Source organism: Myotis yumanensis, unplaced genomic scaffold (assembly GCF_028538775.1).
Source record: "Myotis yumanensis isolate MYYU_CA2020_CCGP unplaced genomic scaffold, mMyoYum1.0.hap1 SCAF_10, whole genome shotgun sequence".
NCBI lineage: Eukaryota > Metazoa > Chordata > Mammalia > Chiroptera > Vespertilionidae > Myotis > Myotis yumanensis.
Window position 1 is genome coordinate 25726383 of NW_027223761.1, and position 19992 is coordinate 25746374.

At 37.0% G+C, this 19992-nt stretch overlaps 1 protein-coding gene across 4 annotated transcripts in view; it reads right to left on the reverse strand.

Moving 5' to 3' along the window:
• Nucleotides 1-1037: 1037 nt before the first annotated feature.
• LUZP2 (leucine zipper protein 2) overlaps nt 1038-19992 on the reverse strand; it is a 309639-nt gene continuing 290684 nt past the window's right edge. For 3 of the 4 annotated variants that reach the window (XM_070428148.1, XM_070428146.1, XM_070428149.1), the window contains exons 10-12: nt 17252-17344; nt 6314-6391; nt 1038-4671 (exon numbers count right to left, since the gene is read on the reverse strand). In XM_070428148.1, coding sequence (XP_070284249.1) covers nt 4567-4671; nt 6314-6391; nt 17252-17344 — 276 coding nt within the window. In that variant the 3' untranslated portion in view covers nt 1038-4566. The remainder of the gene's footprint in view (nt 4672-6313; nt 6392-17251; nt 17345-19992) is intronic. The other variant, XM_070428147.1, reaches the window with a different exon arrangement.

The following is a 19992-nucleotide window of genomic DNA, read 5'->3' on the forward strand; positions in this document are numbered from 1 at the left end:
TGTCTGAAACTAATACAGAATAATATTGAATGTAAACTGTAATTGAAAAATACATTAAGCCCAGCTGGCATGGCTCAGTGGTGGAGCATCAATCCCCAGTAAGGGGTGAGCAGGAGGCAGCCAATCAATGATTCTGTCTCATCATTGATGTTTCTATCTCTCTCTATCTCTCCCTTCCTCTCTGAAATCAATAAAAACATATATTTTAAAAATACATTTAAAGAAAAGCATAGATACTATTGAAAGTGAGGGTTTGAGGAGTTCAGAGCCCCATCCTGTAGATGTTCATTTACTTCCACAGCGGTCCTTGAGTTATGACTGCTGAAGGACTAGGGCTCAGCAGAACAGAGGAAAATCTCTCAAGAGCTCAGAAACTAATGCTAAAAGAAATTAAGTGACCTGTGCAAGTCAGAGTGAATGTCAAAGCTGGATTCCAATGAGGACACATACATTCCCTATGAATTATGTCCATTACATTGAGCTGCATTCCAAAATTCATCCAGCACTGTCATATCCACTCTGCTTAAAATCACAGCTACAGGTCCATATATAAACCTTCCAGAGAAAAAGGCAAAGGGAAAAAGCCTACAAACAAACCCTAAAAGATAGCATTTATTTCCTCTTCCTAAAACACTGGTCTTAATAGTTCCTGTTATCCTACTAGAATATGCTCCCTTTTAGCATCCCTTACTTCTTCCCTTGCTGCTTTAGGTCCTGAATTAATTCAGTCGGCAAATATTTGAGCAATTTCTATGGGGCAGTTAGTTCTAAGCACTTGAGACTCATTTTCAGACAAAAAGACAAAAATCTTTGCCATCATGGAACTCTGTTAAAAAGAAAAAAAAAAAACCCACTCTAAGTAAAATATAAGATTTCCAGGACACTGGCAAAGAGAGATTGAAGAAACTTCCAGGATGATATCTTTAAAAAGTTCTTAGCTCTTGATACACAGAAGCAAGCACTATTTTTAATGTTAATATTTGTTGTTGTTTTTTTTCAATTAGTTTATGTAGAATAATATACATTGTAGTTTTGGAAATAAATCTTTATTGAGGAAAAATAGGCCATCTTTCAGTACCTTTTATCCTTCATCACTTGGACATTAACACTATGATACATAATCCAGATGAACAAATAATTCGGGGAAGTTTAAGACTTTACACATGACAGAAAATGTTCCCTAAGTAAACAAGTATATGTTTTCATCACTCTCTAAGTCTGGCCAGCTCACCCTACTCTATGTGTTGATAATATTTCAGCCTCTGCTGCAATTAGTGCTAATTACAGTACCGAGCTATAAAAATAAAAAATTCCACTATTAAAAGTTCACAGATATTGTTTTAATCCACCTATCTACATTGTCACCTAAAATAGCCAATGTCTCTTTCACATAGAACTGTCTTAGACTTGTAATCCAGTATATTTTATGAAACAGAATTATGTCTGAAATAGCACTGCAATGCTAAATAGGTGATTAAGGAATGAAAATCAATAGTTAGCCATCTAATATATTCAGCATTCAGAGATTTAGGATCACACAGGAAGTCACATCCAGATGCGTTACTGAATCTTTTACTTTTCATCTGAAAATGTTGGCATTGGATAGACACAGTCAGCATTCATTCTGATACACTTGAGGCACTACTCCAATTCACGTAGTTGGATATAAGAGGAAAGACAAAATCCAAAACAAATTCATAACTTAGAATGAATATATAGCAGATTAATACTTTACAATAACTAGAGAGAAATAAGTTGTTGTAGTTCTGGTAACCCATATATTAAGTTAGTCCATCAGTAAGTATGTTTCTCAAAAGAAATCAGTTCATAGTCTGCAAAACCTAAGAAATCTTTCACTGCTTACCATTACAGGTACATAATAGAATTCATACTATATATATTCAACATTCAGGTTAATGTCTTCTTCCATATGAGGATAGTTAGGCTAATGTTAACTCCTCAAAAAACAATCATCTATTTATAGAGCTGTTACTAGTAATTAAAAGACATAATAAGAAATGGCCCCTCTTTTATAGACAAAAGCCACACGTGTAAGTTAAGCATTTTAAACCTCTCTGATGCTATTTTAAAGTAATTAAAGGATTGAGAGAAATAAAATGCATTCATTACATTCACGGAGCATACTAATAAAGGCATTCTGCACTTAACTATCAAAAGGAACTCTCAGAATATTTCTTAAAAATATTTATAAAGCTCTTTTGCTACAAATTCCTTTTGTTTTGAAACAAATAATGCAATGAATATACCACGGTAAAGTCTGCAGGACATATAATACTATCTATCATTAAAGAAAAAGTATATACATTATATTCATTCAAAGCCCACTTGATCATAACAATAATTAAGAGAAGCAACTTGATTTTTATTATCAATACTAGGATAGGAATTTATAGCATAGAAAAAAATTACAAATAAGCCGTTCAAATTTGATTAATATTATGCCAAATTCTCATTTTTTATCATATATGCTATAAAATTTCAGAAAATATGAGCCTGATTTTCTTTTTATTAGTTCCAAGGATGCCTCATAACATACTGTGCTAAGGTGAAATGGGTGATTAACTTTCATAGGATCCATAGAGTGTAGGAGTGAAGTTGAGGCACAAGGTAGGGGTAGGAAAGTGGACCTAAATTAAAACTAACTTATCTTTCATAAGACTTTGAAGATGGTTAGGGTTTATGGTTACAGTGGAAAAATTATAAGGAACAGTACTCGAGAAATGAGCCATATTCCTGCTCATATAATCAAATTTTTTAGAGCAAGAAGTCAACAGAAACTTTGGACTTTGATCTTCTCTCTATTATGGTCACTTACCTGTAAATTCTATGGGTCATCTATAAAATTAATTCTCTTTCTTTCTTAGAATTAGCCTATAATCTGAAAAATACTGATAAATGACAGTTATTCTGTAAATACAACAGCCACAATGTTACTTTTACTGTTAACGATAGTTTGCCATTTCTCCAAATCACTACATTTCTTTGATTATGTCATCCTGATCAAAGATGTGCCATTTTATACCAGAATTTAATTTCATCTACTGATTAAAGATTTCATGAAATCTGTGTATATTATTAAGTATTTCTAGCACAGCCTGTCAGAATTCAATGCCCCAATGAATGCTTGGCATATCCATTGTATAAATCCCATACTTTTATATGCTTTCTGCAAATGGGTCTACATATATTTGGCTCAGACCAACTACAATGATCATTTTATCCATTAATTTGAGTTTGTAAGTTTGATGCTCTATCCATCCTATCAGTCATATAATTATTGAATTATCAATTTCTCTTTCTTGTGAACTATGTTGAACTATGTTCAAATTATTCAGGAGTGAATTTATTTGATCACTGATAGTCCTATATGGAGCTCCAACTTCAAAGATTATCACAGCCATTTTTTGTTTTAATACATTTGTTTCCAAGATATACAAATCTGGGTATATTGGCTCCACATGGCTATTTTACTTCCACCAAATTCCCATTTTTAAATGTATATCATCTGCATCTACTTGTATATTTGTATTTTGGAACCCCCTCTCCATCCCACATTTCAGTACCCAGATTTCATATCAAAAATTATGCCAAGCATTTCAAATAACTTGATTCTAACTTGGAGTCATTCCAGCAGACAACCATAGGGATGTGTCTATAGAATGCCAAAAAATCTAATCAGTTGTGTCAGAAATTTAGTCATTCATTTAGATATTTTATCTACATTATACCAAATACACTTAATGAATTCTGTTAACTGACTAAATCCCTGTCAGAACTGCCTTGATATTGGTTAGCCATGGTTCAACATAATAAGAACAGCAATAAACTCTCTCAAACAAATATTCATATTCCAATCTTGAAGAATGTGAATCCAATTAGTCAGTGGGGACCAAATTCTTTATGATATGATTGCAATTTGGATTCTAAAAATTCTGAGGATGGAAGACATTTTATCATCCTCTAGCAGATTTTACATATTAGATCACAGAAGTACTAGATCAGTGATGGCGAACCTTTTGAGCTTGGCGCGTCAGCATTTTGAAAAACCCTAACTTAACTCTGGTGCCGTGTCACATATAGAAATTTTTTGATATTTGCAACCATAGTAAAACAAAGATTTATATTTTTGATATTTATTTTATATATTTAAATGCCATTTAACAAAGAAAAATCAACCAAAAAAAATGAGTTCGCATGTCACCTCTGACACGCTTGTCATAGGTTTGCCATCACTGTACTAGATACTCAAATGAATCATAAGAATTAACTTATATTGCATTTGAGTTCAAAAGAGAACAATTATATTGGGCAATTTACTGATAACAATGACTATTTTTGATGGAAGATATCTGTTTTAATTAGGTTATTGCTTGAGGATCATAATTGGCCTGGAATCATTTGGACAATTTGAAGAATACTTGATAAAGTACACAAAATTGTGAAAAAGTTACATGATTTAAAAACTTAGTATTCCATCAAGACTATGGTCTAAAAAGGATATGAAGACAATAGCAAATGAATGTTTTAAACACAGTTTCTTGACATCTACAGTATTTTTTCTTCTTTAGTCACCCTTCCTTCAAAGCTGGTGATTTTTTTTCCTTGGGTTTTTTCGACTTCACATTCAGTACAAGGAGGCATTTGCAATTTCTGTCAAACAGCACAAAAAGACAATTAGGAGAGTCAAATACACACACACACATACACATAATAAAAGGGTAATATGCTAATTAGATTGAATGTCTTCCTGATGTCATTCCAGATGTCCTTCCTGACTAAGCCAGGGTTGGAGAGAAGCCAGCCTGGGTCCTGAGTGCTTGCAGGCAGCCTGAGGGAAGCCAGCCTGAGTCCTGGGTGCCTGAGGTTGGCTGGAGGAGGGAAGCAGCCTGGGTCCTGGGTGCCAGAGGGAAGCCGGTGCCAGCAGCCAGGGGAAGGAAGGCCTACTCTTGCATGAGTTTTCATGCATTGGGCCTCTAGTATATATATTAGTATGTGACAAAATTTAAAGTGTAATGGAATAGTAATTAAAATTCATATATCTCAACAAATATCTGATAGAAAATTAATGCCAAACAAAAATAAAATAAATGGAAATATGTTACTATTGCTACTTCATGAAAGTTCATACTATATTGTCTACTAATGGCAAAATATTTTGAGAAAACTTTGGCCAAACCATTCAAATCTAACCCAAAATTTGAAAAAAATATGTGTCAAGTGAAATGACACCTAATAATTGTTTTAATATTTTTAGTCAAAAATTGAACAGTAAAGATAGAAGTTCAGAAATAAGCTCCTGAGTTTTTTGTTTTTTATTGTTTTTGTGGGATTAGATGTACTTTTTTTTTTTTACCTCCTCTTATCCACAAATCTTTTTATTTGTCCCCTAAGGAATAGATGCTTGTTTTTGTTCTGAGTTTATTTTTGTTTTGTTTCTTGGTTGTGGGTGAGGGGAGGGATACCTCCCTCACCCTGTTCTTCTGAGGACCTCAGATAATAAAACTAAAAGCTCAGTGGCAGGCATAATAATCATGGAAAGGTACAGAAGCACTAGGTGAAGGAATATATTTGATTTGCCTATACAACATCGCTGCTTCAGTAAGAGCAAAAGAGAAAACTCACTAAATCAAATACACGTAAGAGAACATTATGGCCCAGTGAGTGTGGCTTAGTTGGTTGAGCTTCAACCCATGCACCAGGAGGTCACTGGTTCCATTCTTAGTTAGAGTACATGCCCAGAATTTGGGCTGGATCCCTGTGGTGGGGGTGGGGAGGGGGGCATGCAGGAGACAGCCAATACCTGTTTCTCTCTCATTGTTGTTTCTCTCTCTCTCTCTCTCTCTCTCTCTCTCTCTCTCTCTCTCCCTCCTTCCCTCTGAAATCAATAAAAACATAGTTTTGAAAAAAAGAGAACATTACGCTGTGAAAAAAGCCAGTCAGAGAAAGACAAGTACCATATGATTTCACTCATATGTGGAATCTAATGAACAAACTGAACTACCAAGCAAAATAGAGACAGGTTCATTGATAGGGAGCAGGCAGATAGTTTTGGTGTGGAAGTGAGGAAGTGGGAGTGGAAGGATTGAACAAAAAAGAAAATAAAAAGGAGAAAGAGAACCCATGGACATAGACAACAAGGTGGTGATTGCAGGGAGAGGGTGTGGAGGTGGAAGAGGGCATAGAGGGGATGAATAGTTATAGAAAAAATTAAAATAAAATAATACTAATTAGAAAATAAAAAGAGTGCTTTCTGACATAATAAAAACCAACCAACCAACAACACCAAAAATACCTGTGGGATAGGCTCTGGTTTTGTACTGCCATTGGTTGGGGGATTTTCTTTATGCTTCATCAAACATGTCCTGTCCTCCTGTAAAAGTTGCAATTGGAAACAGGTCATGAAATTAAATTAAGTAAAGGAAGGGGTTAGAAAAATGCTCTTGAATTCTTCCCATTGAGACATTTCCTTCACTTTGATACAAGCTGGAAGGGTAAGCTAAGAACAAAAGCATCACAAAATGAGTGGGGTCCCAAGGAGAAGTTACGCAGTCACCATGGGTTTGGGATCTCAGTGGTGCTTATAGGAGTCAGTTACCACAACGAAGTTTAATTCTAATGCAAAGTTCTTTCTTTGTAAAAAATAAAATAAAATGAAGAATTACAAAATAACTACATCTGGATTGTGTCTAGCCTCTAAGATATCAATATGACAATGGTATGTAATGCCTGCAGGAACATCAATATTTCAAGCCAGGAAGTGATATAAACAATATGATCATCGATCTGTCTGGCATAAAATCTTAAAAACATTACAAATATCATATTTCTTGAGTATAATATCCAATATTTTATTAACCAAGAAATCTAACCTTACGTATTAGCCTCAATAGTTTTGAAACAGCTGAATGGCTGACAGTGTATTCTAATTGGGCATCCTTTTCATTTAAACCAGTGGTTCTCAACCTTCCTAATGCCGCGACCCTTTAATACAGTTCCTCATGTTGTGGTGACCCCCAACCATAAAATTATTTTCGTTGCTACTTCATAACTGTAATTTTGCTACTGTAAACAATATGTAATTATATATGTGTTTTGCGATGGTCTTAGGCGACCCCTGTGAAAGGGTCGTTCGACCCCCAAAGGGGTCGCGACCCACAGGTTGAGAAACACTGATTTAAACCAATGTCAAAAAATGGAGTTTTCCCCCTCCCTCTATCCCTGCTTTTCCTCCCTTCTTTCTTGTTTTTCTTTCTTTATCTGCTTCCCTTCCACCCTCTTTTCCTTGCTCTCTCTCATCCTCTCCTCCTCCCTTTCTTTTTTTCTTCCTTTATATTTTGAACACATTTTAAAGTAACCATAAAAAAATCATTTAGTGTAAGAATATGCTTTTTGTTAGGGGGTAGGAGGGGGACAGGGTATGTTCCAAAATCCTTTTCTTGTGTAAAACAGATCCTGGGAGTTCAATAATCTATGGCCGCTGGTTAGCTCTAATCTTGAACAAGTCAGTTTGCTTCCTTGGGGTTAAACAGAAGGCTACCTAAGCTGGTGAACTCCAACATTCTGTAAATTCTACAATTATATGATAACTAAAAAGGTTGCATAGGCGATTTAACCTACTCCAATTCAGATTTTAGAGAAGAGTTATTTTATATGCTCCCTATTCTCACACTATATTGCACTCACTTGAATACACATCATATTCCTTTACTTTTCTGTGCCTATGTGTATGGCAATAAACCATGACAAAACAGAGGGAATGTTCATCAGCCTTAGGTGGCAGCGAGTGTCTGCCAGACAGCAATTGGCCAATGTATAATATCTGAATAAATAATAAATGAATAAAATAATCATTGACTATGAAAATATTACAATTTATAGTATTTTAGTAAATGCCTAATTTTTTCATAAAATTAAATTTAGGTATATTTGATAGAGACTCCAAAATGATTACATACAGCCCCTTCTTCTAAATAAGCCTATAGTATCCCTAGCTGGTTTGGCTCAGTGGATAGAGCATTGGCCTGTGGACAGAAGGGTCTTGAGTTTGATTCCGGTCAAGGGCAGGTACCTTGGCTGCAGGCTCCTCCCTGACCTGGGCCCTGGTTGGGGCTCCTGCAAGAGGTAACTAATTGATATGTTTCTCTCACATTGATATTTCTTTCTGTCTTTCCCTATCCCATTCTTTCTAAGGATCAATGGAAAAATATCTTCAGTTGAAGATTAAATAAATAAATGAATAAATAAATAAATAAGCCTACAGTTTAGTGGAAAAGTATATTGTAACTATAATAAGAGCAATCAGTAGTCAAAACCTTCACTACCTTATTCCTAAGAATTTTAGGCAAATTCACAGGCAAATTGTCTATACTACCTAAGAAATAAATTCATTTCTTTTTATGTTGCATGGGTTTAAATTATACCTAGAATCTAAAATTACCCTGGAAAAATTATAATTTCTAACATTTAAATTTTTAATAATCTATAATGTTTAAAAAATAATACCCTTGGGTAATAACTAAGTCCTAACTATAGGACTTCTATTTTTAAGCAATACACAAGCAACTCAGATGTACAGTGAAAATTAAAATCCATTTCTTTATAATGCACAAATGCCTTATAATTCTCTTAGAAGGTGGTATGATATAACCATTTCCCAAATCTATTTGACCTAAAAAACCTTTTTTTTTTTTTTTGCTTGTGGAGCTTCAGCTCAGGCCATTGTCATGAGAAAAATACAAAAGGATTTTCAGTGGAGTCTGTGCTTTCATTAATGCAAGCATAGCTATTGGAGACAAGCCTTTGATCATCTGAACAATGAAAACCTAAAAATTTCAACATTAAAGAAAATATTGTGTAGCTGGAAGACAGTTCAAATCTTTTTTGATACTTTGATGTTATAATGAACAGTACCTTTAAATTTATATTTTCTGTGCCTCTTGGGCATTGGGCATTGTAGGAACTTCATGAAATGTGGTTCATAAAATTCTTAGTGTTTCTCAGAGAAGCAACAGATAAATAGCAACAGTTACAATGTGAGGTATCGTGCTCTAATAGACACCTTATCACCTTTATAGTCATTGATGAAGCAAACATTCACTTGGTGATAACATAAATGAGAGATTTCATCGTGGAGTTTTCTCAATCTTGTTGCAATATCACCCAGATTGCCAAAACTTCCAGAGAACTGCAGTTAAGGAAGGCAAGAATTGCCAACATTGTAGTATAAATGTAGTTTTGCCAAATGATGAAAGTGCTCTGGAGTAAAACTGACTTTGCTTCAAGTTTTAGTTCTGATGTTTATTCAGAAGTGATCTTTAATCAAATAACTTAATCAGTTACTTATTTCTGAGTATCAGGTTATTTCACTGTAAAACAGGGCTACTTCATAGGGTTATTTTGAGAATAAAATTAAAAAACATATAAAAATATTTACCATACATATTAACAAGTAGCAAACATTCTTCCTTTTCTTCTACTATTATTATTACTATTAATGATTAAAAGCCAACAGTTATATGAGTTCACACTGATACTACAAATATAAAGTCTGCTTACCAGAGGGGAATGGGGGGGGGGGGGGGGCTGGTTGAAGGAGGTAGCAGAGCGTAAGGGGGGATAGTGATGGAAGGAGAGTTGATTTAGTGTGGTGAACACACAATACAATAAGTCATGTATTATAGAATTGTACTCTCTCTCTCTCTCTCTCTCTCTCTCTCTATATATATATATATATTACTGCAGAATCAATAGTCATGCAATTTTCACACATAAAGGAGAAAGAGTTGAAAGGGGGTAGGGGGGATGGATGAAAAATGAGCTCTGTAATAAATGTGACAAGTCCAGTGACCAAAAGTAACCTTACAGGGTGATCTGATCATAAGTTCCTAACGGGGCAGGTCATGGTGGGTAGTCATTCCCAGGGCCTATGACTTCTTTGGTAAAGAGTTTACATTTGCCTTAAGCAAGACCTGTCCAATTGTTCTTATGCATCTAGGTTAACACACCTTTGTGGGATTTTTAATTGAATGTATTGGAATGACATTGGTTAATATTTTGAATATTTTGTACTTGACTCTTTTTTACTGTCAATTTTAAACATCACTGGCTATTAAAAACGAAGTCATAGGCATCACTTGCTGGTGGAATGGCTTTAGAGAATGCCAACTTAACCTCACTTTTTTTGTATGTAAAATGGAAATAATAATGCTTATGATCTAAATTTTGACACAAAGTGAATGAGACAATGTAGGTATCTCAACTAGGTGAATGGAATAAAGAATTAGCCTATACCCAGCTGGTGTGGCTCAGTGGTTGAGGGTCAAACTATGAACCAGGAGGTTACAGTTCAATTCCAATCAGGGCATATGCTTGGGTTGTGGGCTTGATCTCCAGTAGGGGGCATACAGGAGGCAGCTGATCAATGTTTCTCATTATTTATATTTCTATCTATCCCTCTTCCTTCCTCTGTGAAATTAATAAAAATATATTAAAAACAAGAATTAGCCCATCTCAAGTTAGAATTCCTTTAGCCCTTGTTAGCTGTATTTACTTGGGAAAGTTACTTCAGGTTACTGAGGTTATGATTTCTTATCTGTATGGTAGGCAAAATAATCTATACCTGAAAAGGCTGGGCTAGTTTCATTTTTTGCCAAGTATCTGTTGGGAGAGTTATTGGCTCCTAATGGAGTATCTTGCATATATTAATTGCTCAGTTAAGTTTAGTTTCTTTCCTTCTTTTCCCATCCTCAGCTTTTCTTTCCTTTAATCAATATTCTCTATTATGTCAATATATATTTGGATCCAAATATAAACACTGATATTTAGTCATTTTAATTTTACAACCCTGGTGTCAACATGTTGACTCTAGTCATTAAAGAATCTTGATATTGCCTAAGGATTTATTGCTGTTTATTGTTCTTTCCCTCCGCCCCCCACCAGGTCTGTGGTTCTTTTCTCATCCTTTTCTGTTTACAATTTAAGGAAGCAAGAAAAAAAGTCTCATTAACCAACTACTCATCCTTATTCAGTAACCTTACCCTTAGAGGATATCCTTTATCCTTCCAGTTTGTTTTTTCCCCTCAAGACAGACTCAGAGCAGTCCATCTGATTTAACTTAGGGATTCAGATGCTTTAAAATATTTTTTCATTATGACACATGCATATCTTTGCCTTCAGTAGTGGGTATCCTGATTTTTAGAAATTATAAAAGTAAAGTTGCATATTTAGAATGACCTTTTCAAAAGGGCACTGTTGAGAATTTAACTAAACTACCCCATAATATTGCTGCCTCTACATCTATTTGGTGTTGCTGAGGGGCCTTATTGGGCTCCTGTAATGGACACTAGCCCCTCCATGGAATTCATGCCTTAAGTAACAGCCTGCAGAGTCACAAGAAAGAGTTAAGTTCCTGATATGACTTCCCCTGTACCCCTGTTGATAAGGTCTCTCCTGCCTCCCAGATCCTTCCCATTGTGAGCTCCTTAAATAAATCCCTCATGAAGTTAATGGGCTTTTTCTCTTTTGGGTTGAATTGACCAATCTGGCATGACCAGAACCCCAAAGCTTTCTACTCACCCTCACTGGACCAAATGGTAATAAAGGCATATGCCCTAGGCCCTGCTGCTTACTCCCTGTCTGCCCTGAGCCTCATCACACCATGTGTCCAGGAAGATATGCCTGAGCCTCCTCCAAGATCTGTGAGTAATAAAATTCTGTATCACTTTCCCTTGTCTTATGATCTTTCTTAAACATTGGCTCACCAAAGGACACCCAGAAGTCTACGTAAAACATGTTTGTTAGTGGACCCAGCCTGCGGCTCAGTGGTTGAGCATCAACCTATGAACCATGGTTTGATTCATGGTGGGAGCACATGCCCAGGTTGCTGGCTGGATCCCCAGTAGGAGTCGTGTGGGAGGCAGTCAATCAATGATTCTCTTCCATCATTGATGTTTCTATCTCTCCCTCTCCCTTCCTCTCTGAAATTAATACAAACGTATTTTTTAAAAAACATGTTAATATAACAAAAATCACTATAACTTAATTAACAATCATTGGAAACCCTACAAAAACAGAATGGCTGCCTTTGCATTTTGTTTATTTTTTAATTACACCTTTTATTCTCTTAGAAATAAAGAATAATACTTTAAAAATTAAAGCAGATGGAATAACATCATAGATTCATTTAAAATCCTCCTTGAGATGATATCTTTGATTCTGCTGATTACTTTGTATTTATTGACATTAAACACTTGGTTCTACTGCACAAGAAAAATTAGTTATATCTCTTATTAGCTTTCTCTAAAACATTTAAAAACCCCTCAAAATTATTAATGCAAATGCATAACTGGGCAACCAACTGAAGAATCTACCAATAGGAAGAGAAAAAAAAAAGATTCTACTAACAAAAATTATCTCTGATGGGTAAAAAATCCAGCTCATTCTGCATATTTAACTAAGATAGTGTTTAAGAAGGTGGTCTAGAAGCACTTTTTTTGCAAGTATCTGTTCAATTTTCCCAACACCATTTATTGATAGAACTGTTTTTACCCCATTGTATATTCTTGCTTTTTTTGTTAAATATTAATAGTCTATGTCCTCAAATTGCTTATTATCTACTGCAAAATGAGAACCGTATATAAATAATCAATGTGCAAGATGGAATGTAATACAGATAAAATCCTATATAATAAAAGCCTTAAGGGCATAACAACCGCAAGGACCAGATGCTCAACCCAGGAGGAGGGGGAGGGGAGCACAGTGAGGACTGGAGAGGCATGCTATGGCTCAGGGATCCCAGGAACCACAAGCCCAGAAAAAATAAAAATAAAAATAAAATAAAACAGCCGATGCTGCCACCCTGGGAAGAAAAACTCCAGGAGTAAAAAGTCTCCCCAGGCCTTGCCTGGCCTGGCTGATGCCCTGCGGCTCGCAGGGACTCACAGGTGATGTACAGCTACTTCCAGCTACTGACTTCCTATGGGCCCCTTCCTAGACTAGTGCGCTTGGGGGCATGGCTTCGACCTCCCTGACCAATAGCATCACATCAGCTCTGGCTTCCAGCTTCTGGCTTCCTGCCCACCCCTTCACTTACTATGTGCGCTTGGGGTGTGGCTTCGCCCCCACCCCCGCCCCCCAGCCAATAGCATCGCAGCACAGTCAGAGAGTGTCAGGACACAGGCACCAGCGCTGGCTGGACATTGATTTGGCTGTGTGACTGACATCCATGTGCAGTTACACTGCATGTTTATATCTGTAGGGAAGCAGGGCTGCCCGCTCCTGCCTCCCGCTTCACTGTCTAGGCTAAGAAAGGCCCGCTGATCTCCATGTTTCTCCTCCTGCCCGGAATCAAAACCTCTTGGGGTTGAATGATTCCAAAATGACCCCAACACATGCTCGGTGTCACTGTCACAGATGTTCTTAGTCATTACAACCCATTCCTCAGCCGCAGTGCCCTGCTCCACCCATTGCCACTCCTCACCTGTCACCCCCTGAGGACCACCTTATGTTATCCTATCTGAAATGTGAGCAAGATCTCAAATGCTCCCCTGTCATAGCTCCCTTGCCCTACCTTTCTTCTTCTAAAAACCTTGCATTTTAAAAATATATCTTTGATTGATTTCAGAGAGGGAAATAGAGTTAGAAACATCAATGATGATAGAGAATCATTGATTGGTTGACTCCTGCACATTCCAAACTGGGGATCAAAACCTTCCCTGGCCCCTCCCCCATCCTTCCCCCAGCCAGCAGGCCCCTGGTGGCAGTGTAGCACTGAGGGAAGAAGTGGGGGTAGGTGGGGAACTGTGGGGTGGTGGGGCGCCGAGGGCGGCATCAGCATCTGGTGTCTGTTCCTTCTGCACCCGGCCTGGCCACCATCACCTCCTCTCCTGACCCCGCCGGGCCCTTTGTGCCCTGATCAGCCTGGTCCTGATCAGCCCTGATCGCCTGCCAGGCCTAGTACACCTGGCCTCTACTACATGTATAAACCAAGCATGATGGGGACCCAAAGGAGAAAGCTATTGTGTGTCTTGTAGGGAAAGATGGGATTTGCGAGGGGGGGGGGGGGGGGGGGGAGAGGTTTCAAATAATTTTGACAAGATTAAGCTTTGTATTTGCACATCCATGTTTAGCCAATATCTTTATAATAAATACTGAAATTCATGCACGGGTAGGGTCCCTAGCCCTGGCTGGAGATCAGGGCTGGTTGGGGCCTTCCAGCTGCTGGCTGGGTCCTTCTTTCATTCTGCGCTGCCCCCTGGTGGTTAGCACATGTCATAGTGAGCAGTTGAACTCCCAAGGGGACAATTAGCCTTTTATAATATAGGATTAGCATGCTTATTGGGCTATTTTCATTTACCAAACTAATAAACATTATTCTTGTGGTTTCTATTACTATTTCTGGTTGGAAATCACAATTCAATTCACATTTTTGCATGCTTCCAATTAAAGTGTCAAAAGAGGGTAAACATGGAAATTTATAAAAGCAATTTCTATCTAATTGTTCTAAGGACCTTAGGGAACTATCTACTATCCCTAAGTTACCTGGAAGAATGCCTACTTCTTAAAAAACACCACAGTAGCACAATGAAAAATGTCTTGTATGAAGCCGATCTGATGGAGCATAGCCCGGAATGACAATGGTAGGTGGTGGTCTCAGTATAATTACATCAGAGCATGAATTGTCTAGAAAATTTTGTTAACCAAGCTTCTGCAACAACTCACTAGGGCCACCAAATGTCATTAAACGAATATTGGGTATAATAAGCAAACTAGGGTTTCTTAAATCTGACAAAAATGTTTTAATATGACAAACCTGGCATAATTTTCTCCTTCCAGCTCTAGGATTTATTTTCTGTATATTTTCTTCTCTCATTGCCCTAGACAATTTTTCCCCCTATTGAATAAGCTCTTTTTGGTCAGGAACTTGCAAGCAGGTGTAATGGCAAGAAACTGATCGAGTGTTCACAGTGCTAAACTTAAGTCATTGTTGCTTTCTATTTTCTTTAAACATTGTGAAACATTTGTGTGCTGCCTATAGCAGTCAGAAACATTGTAAAAGACATTAACATTGAGTAGTGAGCCTTAATTTCTATATGAAAATTAAAATGCTCAATGTCTTTAATTCTTGATATGCTATTAAACAATATGAGGCACATTTACAAATTGCAGGAAAGTGGGATGAAGCAGATACATACTTTGCTTTCTCCATGTGCCTCCAATATTATCATTTAAGTAAAACTGCTTCCAAAGTAATTTAAACATGCCCGAAACTGATAGTCCAATACGTGGTTAAGCCTTTGGGGATTTCTCTCAGTGCCCCCAAAAAGGGAGAAGGGGGATAAGGCATCTAGAGATCATTTTCCTAAGGGACCTTGTCTGACTTGCATTGGGCAGGAAGTAGAATGAACCAACAAAGATACCTAAGAATATGCATGGTCTCTACTCCTGTTTGGGCCTTTACCATAGAAGATATTGAGACCTTGAACATGAAAATTGCAGAGCAACTTTCTTAGAATGAACAAACCAGGACATTAACAAGCATATAATTCAATACTGTATATTTAATACCTATTATATTATAACTAGAAGCCCAGCACATGAAATTCATGTGTGGGTACGGTCCCTAGGCCTGGTCTGTGATCAGGGCCATCTTCCCTGGCTGCCTGCAGCCAGCCCCACCCCCCGCCGCCACCCACCCCCAGTTCCCCATTCACCATCCGGTGATCAGAACCTGCCAGCTGGGGGAAAGGGACCAAGAGGTGGTCAGTGCTCCTCATAGAGACTGGTCCAGTGACCTTTTCACAGGAGTCGCCTAAGACCATCCTGCATATCAGATATTTACATTACAATTCATAACAGTAGCAACATTACAGTTATGAAGTAGCAACAAAAAATAATTTTATGGTTGGGTCACAACATGAGGAACAGTATTTAAAGGGCCAGAAGGTCGAGAACCACTGCAATAGAAGGAAAACAGATTGACTTGGTGGACCTATGTTTCTATTTTGACTTATTTTCATTTGCTATAGCCTGATTTCTTTTCAATCATGAATGGTTTCAATAGATACTTTGCATTTTGTTACCTAGATTAAAGCCTAACTTTGAACCTACTCAATATAATTGTTGTCATTTCCTGTTTCTCAAATCCAAACACAATAAATCTATGATTGTGCCAAAGTTCTAGAATTAAAATTTCATTACACTTTTTATAATTTAAAAAAAAAATCCATGTTTCTTATTATGTGAATGCTAAGAATCTCCCTTCCTCTAATGCAGTGGTTTTCAACCTTGGCTGCACATTAGAACCACCTGGGAATCTTTTTAAAATCCTGATTTCTGGGCCTCATCCTCTGGAAATTCTGTTTCTTTGTTATGGGGTGGGGTCACAACAGCAGCAGCAGGCAAGCAAGCTACCAAGGACAGGGGTGTAAGAGTGAGCACCTCCTGCCAACCCAGAACCTCTTGGGTGGGGCCACAACATTAGTAACAAAGAAACAGAATTTCCGGAGGATGAGGCCCAGAAATCAGGATTTTATTTATTTATTTATTTATTTAATATATTTTATTTATTTTTTTACAGAGAGGAAGGGAGAGAGATAGAGAGTTAGAAACATCGATGAGAGAGAAACATCGATCAGCTGCCTCCTGCACATCTCCTACTGGGGATGTGCCCGCAACCCAGGTACATGCCCTTGACCGGAATCGAACCTGGGACCCTTGAGTCCGCAGGCTGACGCTCTATCCACTGAGCCAAACCGGTTTCGGCGAGAAATCAGGATTTTCAAAAGATTCCCAGGTGATTCTAATGTGCAGCCGAGGTTGAGGACCACTGCTCTAATGCAATCTCTCTATACTAGTACTTCTAGGTTTATTTGCTTTATGGGGAAAATACTATAAAATCACATCCTTTGGGATTTTGTTTACTTGTTTCTTTTTTGTTTTTAATATTTTAACAGGTTATGTCATGTGGTCGTGGAAATAAGCAGCCTGCCGAGTGTGTGGTTATCCTCCTTACATCAGACAACTCAAGTTCACAGACTCCTAAGAGTCTGGTTATACTTCCTGATTCACATCCAGAGAACATCTGCTTTTTAAAATGTTAAAGTACAATGTTTAGATAGTAGATAGTATATATAAATAGACATGTCATGATGGCATGAACTAGGGTTGTTAAAATGCTTATGATCCCGTTTTCATGTTGAAGACTATTAAAACTATTTTAAGTTAATCTTACATTTTCAGAATTGCACTCAGGGGCATTCAGATTTTCTTCCTTTGTTGTAACAACTTGAGAGTTCTCACTGCTTCCAGGAGTGCTTTGTTCAGACTTCAGAAAGAAAGAGAGAACATGAAAAGAGACGCAGAGAGAATAGGTTCAACAAATAGATTCATAGGACATGGTAAAATATAATACAATGGCAGTAGCACACTCAGAGAAAAATAACAACATGGGAATTTGTATATAATTAGAGACTTTAAAATTTCAACTTTAAAACTTAACTTAAAAATGAAACAAAATGATTTCTACTATTTTGTATTAGTGAGGTCAATTAGGATTATTTTAAGAATCCTAGCTCCTCAATTAATCCTATATAATAAAGAGCTAATATGCTAATGGTCATGACACCCTCATGCCATAACTACCATTCAGCAGGAGGCATGTGCATGGTGGGGTGGAGCTGCTGTGTTGCTCTGGAGACAGGGCAGAAGTGGGGAGGCACCCAGAGGAGGTGGGACCAGCCCGAGGCAACTTGTGGGACCAAGGGTGGAGCTTGAAGCAGCCAGAGAAGGCCAGAGGGGTCAGGGGCGGGGCTAGCACACTGGAGCTCTGGGTGGAGAGGTTAGGGTGTCAAGGCAGGGCGGTAAGGGGAGGGGGCAGTTGGCGGGGGTATGTGTGGGTGGGCGGGGCTGCACGATTTCACGTGCCGGGTTACTAGTAAATAAATAAATAAACAAATAAATAAATGAATGGAATCATGTACTTTCTTTTCACTTTAACTTCCAGTATATCTCAGAAATAGTAAGTACACATCTTATTTTCTCAGGAAGAAAGAAAATGTCTTGTAATATCCCATGTAATTTGCATAGAGGACTATATTGACTCCTATGCTTTACTAACTAATTAATTGTTGCTTTATACCTCTGGATATCCAAAATATTATTCTAAAATTCATCTTTTTAGGATCACCAAATTAAAAAGTAAGGTAAAATGAAAAGGCTGTTTTCCAGTTCTGGCCAGAGAAGGGTTATACCATAACTAATATATATATAAATATTCCTATTGGCTTGTGTAATATTATCTACTCAAATGAGTGTTTCTTGGTTAGCGCTGATTTGAATATACTGCTTTCCCCATTAATCTGTGAGGGTGCTATTGGAAGACAGACAAAAACTCAGTGAGTGCTAACTTGTTTGGATCTGAATCTTTGATCTCAATGGATCACAGGGGATCTGGAAAAGAGGATTCTAACCATTAGGGACCTCGGAAGACAAAGACTAGGATGTGGTCTGGTCAGAGTACTCAAACCCATTAAGGTTTTCTCTGTGCTACACTCTAGACAGCACTGGCCTGTTTTTCTACAGGCAGTTATATTCCTTAGCAGGGGGGCATTCTTACAAAAAATAATAATTTTCTAAAAATAAACACCAAAGATACTTAATAAAACGAGTAGAATATTAAATGTAAAAAAAAAATAATGAAGCTAGTATATTAGAGAGACAATGGAAAACAGTTCCTATATTAATTCTCCCAAATTCTGGGCTTTATGTATAATAATAAATAAATAAAGCAAATAAAATTCCTCTTTCCTTTTATTTAAATAAGTTTAATTTAGTTGTAGGAGATACAGAAGGTATCCTGTCTTACTCCCTCTTTCCCTCCTATTCTTTCTTGTTTAATACCTCTATCTTCTGATCTCCCCCCTGAGCCTTCCCCAGGAATAAGAAAATAATTAGCCAGGGAAATAAAATGTCTTCAAATAAGCCTGTTCTCTGTGTTACATGCCACTGATAAATATAAAGATGAGACAGGTGTGATTTTTGTCTTCATAGAACTTACATAATCTGATTGTTATTCACATAAATAGCTATAAGATAAAGTAGATTAATTAAAAGGGCACAAGCAGAATTGGAAATATTTCAAAAGGCCAAATGTCAAATCCATTTGTGGTAATGAGAAAAGGCATGATGGAAAGGGTAATCTTTAAAATGGGCCTCTGGATGATTAAGGCAAGAGTGAGGAGGGAGCATTCAAGGTGATGGAAACACTGCAAGAAATTATATTTAGGAAGAAAGGTCAGTTGTTGGCCTATTGGTTTAGAGGGCAGCGGTAGAGTAGATATGAGAAAAATGCTACAGAGTAGGGAGGAGAATCCCAGTATCAAGCTACAAAGTTTGTAATGATAGCTTTTTTCTATTTTAAAATTATTCCAAAAGAAATATTCATCTTTTAAAAAATGAGGATAATAATATTTCTCCCTTTTAGTTTTGTGAGGAGCATTTAATTCCATATGAGTATAGTAAAACTCAATAAATGTCGGTTAGTATTGATATCATTGCTATTCATATTATTTCTAAAACTGTCCATGACAAATAAGCATCAGTTTCCTAATAAAAAGAACTAATATAATTTTAGAGTAGTTAATGTTATAAATGGTTATAGTAGGTGGCCTTATGTGTATGAGCATATAAATATGACAAAGAAGTCACACTACCTATACATATTTAAAATATCAGTTTAATCTCAAAGCACTAACAAATACCTAAAATTGAAAAGAAACAAACTAGGAAACCAGGCATAGTCTTATTAAATGTATTTTCCCAACATTTTAAAGTTGAAAATTAAAACATCTAATCTATTTTGTACTAATAAAATTTAAGCATATAGAGAAGCTAGAGGAGGTCCATTTTTAATGTGGCTCAAGAACAAGCTTAAGGAATCCAAGGTTCTGCTTCTGGCTGTCTCAGGAGTGGGGT